The 9,128-nt window shown below is 41.0% G+C and overlaps 1 protein-coding gene across 1 annotated transcript; it reads left to right on the forward strand.

Moving 5' to 3' along the window:
- Nucleotides 1–3,281: 3,281 nt before the first annotated feature.
- LOC135708366 (heat shock protein 83) lies at nt 3,282–7,035 on the forward strand. The gene is made up of 2 exons (XM_065230447.1): nt 3,282–3,418; nt 4,810–7,035. The coding sequence occupies exon 2, from the start codon at nt 4,810–4,812 to the stop codon at nt 6,952–6,954; it is 2,145 nt and encodes a 714-aa protein (XP_065086519.1). The 5' UTR covers nt 3,282–3,418; the 3' UTR covers nt 6,955–7,035.
- Nucleotides 7,036–9,128: the final 2,093 nt, after the last annotated feature.

Raw genomic sequence — 9,128 nt, forward strand, 5'->3', positions numbered from 1 at the left:
GTGATATTTGATATTCCGAGCTGCGATATCCAGCCCAGTGGCAGGCGCGTAGGCAACATGTTATACGGTGACAGCGGGCCCAGCACAGCAAAATAAACGATTTGAGCCCGGGACATGCTGCCTACTGTCAAACGCTGTTGTTGGTATAGGCCTTGTAACTGGCCTGGCGATTTCACAGCTTGCAATATCAACCGTAGTTGTATACTTGTTGGTTTTTGCCTACGAAAATCAAGCGTGATCTTGTTCTTTGGCGAGTTGTTTGGTGAGTTTTGATTTTTTGATATTTGCCACTGTTAAGGTGATTCCCTGTAGCGTCCTTGTTCGTGTTACATTTCGCAATTTCGCATGTAAAAATATTAAGTTTTCTGTGAATGCACGTAGCTGAAACTACTACTTGTTGTTTGCTGCGGAGAAGCAAGCAATGACTGAAATTTGCAGATGTATAAACCTCGTAGATCTTGAGTTGTGTGCTCTTGAATTTGCGAGGTGTGATGGAAAAATGGACCCTACAAGGAAACACCTTAAGCTGAACATGTTTTGGAGCCGAGCCACCGACAAACTGACATGAATGACCATAGCAAAAACAATAACATTTTTGACCAAAGCACGCTACTGACATCTGGCTTCGTGTTCGCGGAAAATATTTAGCTAAACCATGAACCCGCATGCAAAAGTTATGAATTGGTTCGTGTCTGATCTATTATGGACAAATTATTTTTATCTAGATCAAAAAATCCTTTAGTTTTGACAGTTCGGATGACTGCACATCTAAATCGGCCGTTTACGATTTTCGGGCATAAGTCAGAATTAAGTGTCATATCGGTTTGTCGGTGGCCGAGCTATTATCGAAAAAGAGAGTCGCTGAAGAGAATCGAATAATGTACACAGAAATTCAAAACAACCCAAAATTAAGTTCTTTTCACTCATCTCCCATGTTCCGTACGATAAGCCAAATTTGGGTAAACCGGCTCAAAGTAGTTTGCATTTAAGGACGGCAAAAAAAATTACCCATCGCTAAGTTATTTTCAATTTTTTCTACCCAAAATTAAGTTCAATTAACTCAAATTTGGGTATATCGCATATTACTCAATTTTGGCTTCTCGTACGGAACTAGACGGTTGAGTCGAATCTTTCGTTCTATTTTTGACAACAATAGCGAGAGGAAATGAAACGGGCAGAGGCCAAATAACTCAAATTTGAGTTTAAAAAACCCAAGCGGTGGGTAGTTTTGTTTTTCTGTGTACACTGAAAAAAGTTTTCACTTAGTTTCTATTAGGAACGCACATAGTATTTTTCCAAAAACTAAAACAATGATTTTTACCTGAATATCACATAGCATTAGAAATTCTATATGAGAAATCATATAGATTTCATTGGACACATAACGTTCATGTGATTTAGTGGTGCAATTTCCAATTATGGGATCACATGAAAGTTATGTGAAATTCACATGGATATTTTCCACTGGTTATGTGATTTATTTTATGAATGTAGATTGGTCTATTTGAAAAGTGTCTATTTTCACTATAGATACTATATTCCATAGATAAGCGGAGGCAAAGTATAATGTAGCCAAACGAACTGTCAGTTAGTGTAGCCAAACGAGCATGACGTCATCATGGTATTGTTTGAGGGAGAAGTATTGTAATATTATGAGCACAAAACGCTTTCCACACTCCACATTCCGATTTATTCCGCGGACAACGGAAGAAGGAAAGATAAAGCAAACCATTCCTCGATTCATTGTTTCAAAGATTTGCTTTGCACTTAATTTTGAACTTTTGCGCACGAAGCAAAACAAAACTGCGCAACGAAGAGTTCTATGATGGCATGAACTTTTTTTTACGGATGCCAGTCAGATCATTTATTTTTCATGGCTGCCAAAACAACTTTTTGTGCCTCCGCGTATCTATGGAATCTATAGTATCTATAATAAAAACTATGTGTCCGACACATTATATCATTTACCTCTCACCCCAGCAGGCCTGGGTTCAATCCCAGTCGGCGCCGCCGGGATGTTCTGAGGCATAACATCTCTGGTCACGCCTTCCTTCGGATGGGAAGTAAAGCCGTTGGTCCCCGGTTCATGAGTTGATGGGTCGATAGGTAGGGTCCAGGTGTGGGAGCTGCCTTCCTGGCACGTCGGTAGCATTGGTGCTCAGCACGGAAAACAAGATCGACGGAAAAAAAAACCAAAGGAAAAAAAAAAAAAAAAAACATTATATCATTTGTTTATCACATTGCAAAAATTCATGTGTGGGACACATAAAAATAATCATTGAATTTTTACTAGTGTAGAGATTTTAAGCCATGGCTAAAAATCTCTATAAAGACAAAAAAAAGATCGAATACAATTTATTAAGAATTCAGCAAAATATTTCAAATTACTGGATGGTGGGTGAAATGTGGTTTTGCTTGAACCAGTTTAGCAATTCATTTAGCTGGTACTTGAATCTTGCAATGAGCACTCATACATCTAGTTTTCACTGGAAATCCTTTGTATGAATGCTCATTGCAAGATAGCCTATATATTACATGATATAAGCCATAGTCTGGTACGGGGTATAATCTTACCGACAAAAAAGAAAATTGTCGTTAAAGTAAGTATTAAGTTTGGTTTGTATATCACGTAATAAATAGGCTGAAATGTGAATGGGATATTAGCCACTTCTGGGCTAGCTCATCAACAGAAAAAAAAACTAGAATTTTGCATAATATTTTCACTTCGCTTCGACCTCTATGTAAGTTATTATTGCGCATGTCGTAACACACGCTTTTGTGAAAAAAATTTGTCGTTTCGATTTGCGAAATGAGACCCCGGGCCTTTAAATAAAAATAATAATAATTATAAATTCCATTAATTTCTCACAGTGCTCATTTTTATCCCGCATCACGACCCAAAAACATCAATTCGACCACCCGGTCGGAATCCGTTTTCCCCTTCGCGAAGGAGAATCGAAACAAATAGCATGAAAACCCGAACGTGCCGGTCTGCGCCTGTAAGCAACCCGGCGAAACGGTTCACGCTCTGGAACATTGGCGAACCTTCTAGAAGGCTCGCGAAAATTCCACCCTTTGGTTTCCGTTGTATATCTCTCGCTTTCATCGGCCCGTGCGGCAGAGCAAACGAAATAGCACGACCCCAGACGAATGAGAGCTCAGAGCTGTTTCCGTTGTTTCTGCTAGAAATTTCTGGCGAATACGAGAGATTAGGGTTTGTTTGATAAAAGTGCGCTCGCCGCTCTCGGTCTGGTAACAGTTGCAAACAAGACAGCAGAGAGTAAGCAGCGATTTCTTCTCAAGCAAGTTAACCAGTGCGTTTGACTAAAAGTGGTGAAAAGTGAATTTATTGAATTAAAACTATTAAGCAGTGAATTGCTTTCGTTTGACAGAGAAAGAATTACATAAGACATTCAAAGTAAGTAGAGCGTTTTTTGCTTTTTAATTGAAGTAAATCATTCTTAGAGAAACATGGGCGAGGTTGGTGTCAGTTGGAACTTATCAGGGGGATGAAAAGTGCAAGAAGTAGATAATTCTGGAACACGGTCCCTATCTGATGATGATTCATTTATATTTCTAAAATGCCTGTACAAAATAAGATGATTGTATGATTAGCGTTAATAATTTCTAGACTACACATGAAAAGGGCGGAATTCCTAAATTACCATATCGAGTAAACCTGGAGTCAGTATAACACTACACGGTGTTTCGCGAAAACCCATTAATGGGTATAAAAATACCCATTTCCGCTAAAAGTGCCCCTCCTCATTTAATGGGTAAACTATGGTTTACTCATAAATGGGTAAATGGGTGGTCTGTCAATAAATGGGTGTTTTTTCACCCATTTTCTTTTATTGTGTTTACCGTAAAATGGGTGAAAAAAATACCCATTTTTACAAATGGAGGATGCAAGCGCTCGTTGATGTAAAAATGTTTTTAAAACATTGAAAATAAATGCAGGTGTTCCGCTCAAATTTTTCACGAAACATTAAAATACAAATTATCCATCGTATTGACTTATCCGTAAGCCTCTCCAACGTTTTGGATTCTAACATTTTCCGGAGATCGTTGCTGCGGACAGTAACTGTTTGCATCGAGGTTTGCATTCCCAATGAGCCGGTGACGGAAATGAGACGATAAAATTTCGAAGTGTTTTTTCACCCATTAATGGGTAAAAAATATACCCATTATTCAACCGTGAACTGATTCTTTAAATGGGTATTTTTTCACCCATTTTATGATTTCAAAATTCCCCCATTTTTTGACAGCTGCATACATGGTTTGAAAATGGGTGTTTTTTTACCCATTAATGGGTTTTCACAAAACACCGTGTACATGACATGACATTGTGTTATGCTCATAACATCAGCATGTATCAAATTTTCCAGAATTCACATCTCGAAATTTCCTTACTCTGACTCAATATCCGAGCAAAGTCTGAGATCGAATTGAAATCTTAATTTGATGTTGTGATTTTGCTGATAATGATTACTCAGGTTGCTGTCGTTTTGGTCGTTTTAACGGTTAAAATATCAAAATTGAGAACAAAAAAATCTTCCTGTGAAATCATATTGAAAACTATTTATGCAAATGTACAGCAAAATGAAAACAAAATTTGGTAGGTATCAAATTTGTCAGTTGCGTAAACTGATATCAAATTATGATTTCAGTTTGATGTTGATATCAAAACTTGATTTCAATTTGATGTGTGATGCTGGACTTCGCTCAGGTAGTACCCTAGAACATTCGATAATATCTGGTAATTTCCATTGAAACTCATCGATCCCTTTCTCTTTCCCCACATTCCAGATGCCGGAAGCCGCCGCCGAAGTCGAAACCTTCGCGTTTCAGGCTGAGATCGCTCAGCTGATGTCGCTGATCATCAACACGTTCTACTCGAACAAGGAAATCTTCCTGCGTGAGTTGATCTCCAACTCTTCGGATGCCCTGGACAAGATCCGCTATGAGTCACTGACCGATCCCTCCAAACTGGACAGTGGCAAGGAGCTGTACATCAAGTTGATCCCGAACAAGGAAGCCGGCACCCTGACCATCATCGATACCGGTATCGGTATGACCAAGGCCGATCTCGTCAACAACCTGGGTACGATCGCCAAGTCCGGTACCAAGGCGTTCATGGAAGCCCTGCAGGCTGGAGCTGACATCAGCATGATTGGTCAGTTCGGTGTGGGTTTCTACTCGGCTTATCTGGTCGCCGATAAGGTCGTTGTCACTTCCAAGAGCAACGACGATGAGCAGTACTTGTGGGAATCGTCGGCCGGAGGCTCGTTCACTGTTTCTCTGGACACTGGAGAGCCTCTTGGACGTGGTACCAAGATCGTCCTGTACATCAAGGAAGATCAGCTGGAATACCTGGAGGAAAGCAAGATCAAGGCCATCGTGAACAAGCACTCACAGTTCATTGGTTACCCTATCAAGCTGCTCGTCGAGAAGGAGCGCGAGAAGGAAGTCAGCGATGACGAAGCCGAAGAGGAAAAGAAGGAGGAAGAGGAGAAGAAGGAAGACGAGCCCAAGATCGAAGACGTTGAAGACGACGAGGAAAAGAAGGACAAAAAGAAGAAGACCGTCAAGGTCAAGTACACCGAGGACGAAGAACTCAACAAGACCAAGCCCATCTGGACTCGCAACGCCGACGACATCTCTCAGGAAGAGTATGGTGAATTCTACAAATCCCTCTCCAACGACTGGGAAGATCATTTGGCCGTCAAGCACTTCTCCGTTGAAGGTCAGCTGGACTTCCGTGCACTGCTGTTCGTCCCACGTCGTATGCCGTTCGATCTGTTCGAGAACAAGAAGAAGAAGAACAACATCAAGCTGTACGTCCGTCGTGTCTTCATCATGGACAACTGCGAGGAAATCATTCCGGACTACCTGAATTTTATCAAGGGCGTCGTCGATTCGGAAGATCTGCCACTGAACATCTCCCGTGAAATGTTGCAGCAGAACAAGATCCTCAAGGTCATCCGCAAGAACTTGGTCAAGAAATGTTTGGAACTGTTCGAGGAATTGGCCGAGGACAAGGAAACCTACAAGAAGTTCTACGACCAGTTCAGCAAGAACTTGAAGCTCGGCATCCACGAAGACACCTCCAACCGTCTGAAGCTCGCCGATCTGCTCCGCTTCAACACGTCCGCCTCTGGTGACGAGTACTGCTCCATCGCCGAGTACGTCAGCCGTATGAAGGAGAACCAGAAGCACATCTACTTCATCACCGGCGAAAGCATCGAACAGGTCAAGAACTCTGCCTTCGTGGAGCGTGTCAAGAAGCGCGGATTCGAGGTCGTCTACATGACCGAAGCCATCGACGAGTACGTCATCCAGCAGCTGAAGGAATACCAAGGCAAACAGCTGGTCTCCGTCACCAAAGAGGGCCTGGAACTGCCAGAGGACGAGGAAGAGAAGAAGAAGCGCGAAGAAGACAAGGCCAAGTTCGAGAACCTGTGCAAGGTCATGAAGTCTGTTTTGGACAACAAGGTCGAGAAGGTGGTCGTATCGAACCGTCTGGTCGAATCCCCGTGCTGTATCGTCACCTCCCAGTACGGTTGGTCCGCCAACATGGAACGTATCATGAAGGCCCAGGCTCTGCGTGATTCCTCCGCCATGGGCTACATGGCCGGCAAGAAGCACCTGGAAATCAATCCGGATCATTCGATCATCGAAACCCTCCGACAGCGTGCCGAAGCCGACAAGAACGACAAGGCCGTCAAGGATCTCGTAATCCTGCTGTTCGAGACTGCCCTGCTCTCGTCCGGCTTCTCGCTGGATGAACCCGGAGTACACGCATCCCGCATTTACCGCATGGTCAAACTGGGTCTCGGTATCGACGAAGATGATACTATGAACACGGAAGAGTCGGCACCGGCCGCCGGTGGGGATGCCCCACCACTGGTTGAGGATTCCGAAGATGCTTCGTATATGGAGGAAGTTGATTAAGCGGTGACGATCTCTCCCTAGCGCTAGATTAATGTATTCGAATTGAAACCCCGGTTCTGGATAATTTTGCAGTTTTCTTTTTCCAAGAGAAACAGTAGGGTTTTTCGTTTGCGCGGGTGTAATGTTTAGGTTCTTTCTTAATTTTGTTCCGCGTTCTAGCAAGGAACAATAGAAATGCACATTCTTGTATTTTATTACCAATTAGATTCAAATGAGAACTATTTTACGAGAGATTGTTCTGCTTATAAATCTTATGAATGCTTATCAATCTTGAGATCGGTACAACATAACATTCGGACTGATTACCTTTAAAAGGATGTATATCTTAATGTAGAAAGTGAATTAAATAAATAAACCGTTCAAATAATCCGCTTATTCTACGCAGAATAGGTTTACATGTAAACTTTGTTTTTTGCAACTGTACGATATTCGAAAGGGTCCTTTTGTGTTTGTAATATTTCCACACAGCAAAAAAAGTTGTTGAATATTACATCGAAACTGCTGCAACTAGGTCAATCCATCGAATATGTAATATCACATTGTACGATGTACATCGATTTTGCGAACAAAATTACACCCATTGACCCCTATTCTGTATTTCGTTTCGAACGAAATTCTCATACAAAAAAATAATTTTTGGATGAGAATTTCGTTCGAAACGAAATACAGAATAGGGGTGATTGTATCTGCTTTTTGCTATTTCATACAATCAGCTTGAATTACGTTGATCGATATTACATTATTTTTTGCTGTGAAGGTATTCTAGAAATCCAGTCGTGCCATCTTAACAAACTGCTTACACCGTAGACTTCCGCTAATTTGAACAGCTCAACTTACAATTAAATGCTCTTGGAGGTTTTGGACAAATTTTTGAACTTTTTGCTACGCATTTTTATGTAATTAGACCAACAATTGAAATGGACTTAACTCCATTTTGTAAACAATCCTTGTAAGGCCATTTTCTCGCGAACCGAAAACTTCATTCGCAAACCCACAATCGGGTAGAGGAGAATTTCCCCTACCTGTTCATTATGTTTGGTTTGCCTTTGCGGACTTCGGTTCACGAGAAAATGGCCTTACCGTGGAGGCACCATATTCGAAGCGGTTCCCAAATCGACGCACTCAATAATGTTCGACTATTTTCAATCCTTAATTTTTAAATGTTACTTCTGCAAATATTAGTTCCTGTGCTCTAGGGATGATGGTGTAACAAAGTTTAAAAAAATATCTTGTCAAAATCGAGATGCGATAAAAATTAGACGTGTGCGTCATCATTAGGGACCAGCGAATCCAAACACATAAAGCAACAAACGATACAGACAAAACGGTTGCTACTGCTACGACTACCATGACAAACTCGCTTTGTAACATAGCTCAATCCGAGTGGTAGAAGGATAATGGTATATTGCTTGCCTGCTTTGTTGCAATATACATGGATAAGGACATAGCTTGATCTGAATCGAGAAAAGACATAACAAAAAAATTCCCATTAACGCACGTGTATCATCTTCGGCTTTACTTCGTGAAGCAGCTTGCCAACAATTCCCTAATAAAAAATAACCATAAACGAACGATAACCCAAATCATTGAACTATTCCATAAATGGTTTGGATGATACCCAGAACACGTCGTTAAGCAAATTAACCATACAATTTTTATTAGGGTTTGCTCGTTTCCTTCTACCGCCCCGAGTGAGCTGTGTCGCACGGGTTGCTTGTCATGAAAAAGAAGGAAGAAAATTATATCATTATTGCTTTCCAATCCTGACATATCGTTATTATTCGGTTCGTTGATCGCTTGTCATTTTGTCATTTGGAGATATTTTTGATTCCTTGTTAGGGACGCGTCAAATATGGTGCTGGCACGGTACAAGGTTTGTTTACAAAATGAAGTTAAGGCCATTTCAATTGTTGGTCTTGATTTCTACACAGCAAAAAAAGTTATTGAATATTACATCGAAACTGCTGCAACCATGTCAATCCATGGGTTGTGTGTGTAATATCACATTGTACACAGAAAAAAAAAGTTGTTGAGCTGCACAGAGGTCATTCCGCCGGTTTTGTAATATTACGTTGTACGATGTACATCTACATCCATTGATATAATATTGTATCTGCTTTTTGCTATTACATCTTTATTTCATACATCAGCTTGAATTACGTTGATCAATATTA

The sequence above is a fragment of the Ochlerotatus camptorhynchus genome, unplaced genomic scaffold, assembly GCF_037179485.1.
Source record: "Ochlerotatus camptorhynchus isolate MF236.1 unplaced genomic scaffold, CSIRO-AGI_Acam_v1.1 ptg000330l, whole genome shotgun sequence".
NCBI lineage: Eukaryota > Metazoa > Arthropoda > Insecta > Diptera > Culicidae > Ochlerotatus > Ochlerotatus camptorhynchus.

Coding starts and splice junctions, on each gene's coding strand:
- LOC135708366 (XM_065230447.1), top strand. CDS start 4,810: ATGCCGGAAGCCGCCGCCGAAGTCGAAACCTTCGCGTTTCAGGCTGAG.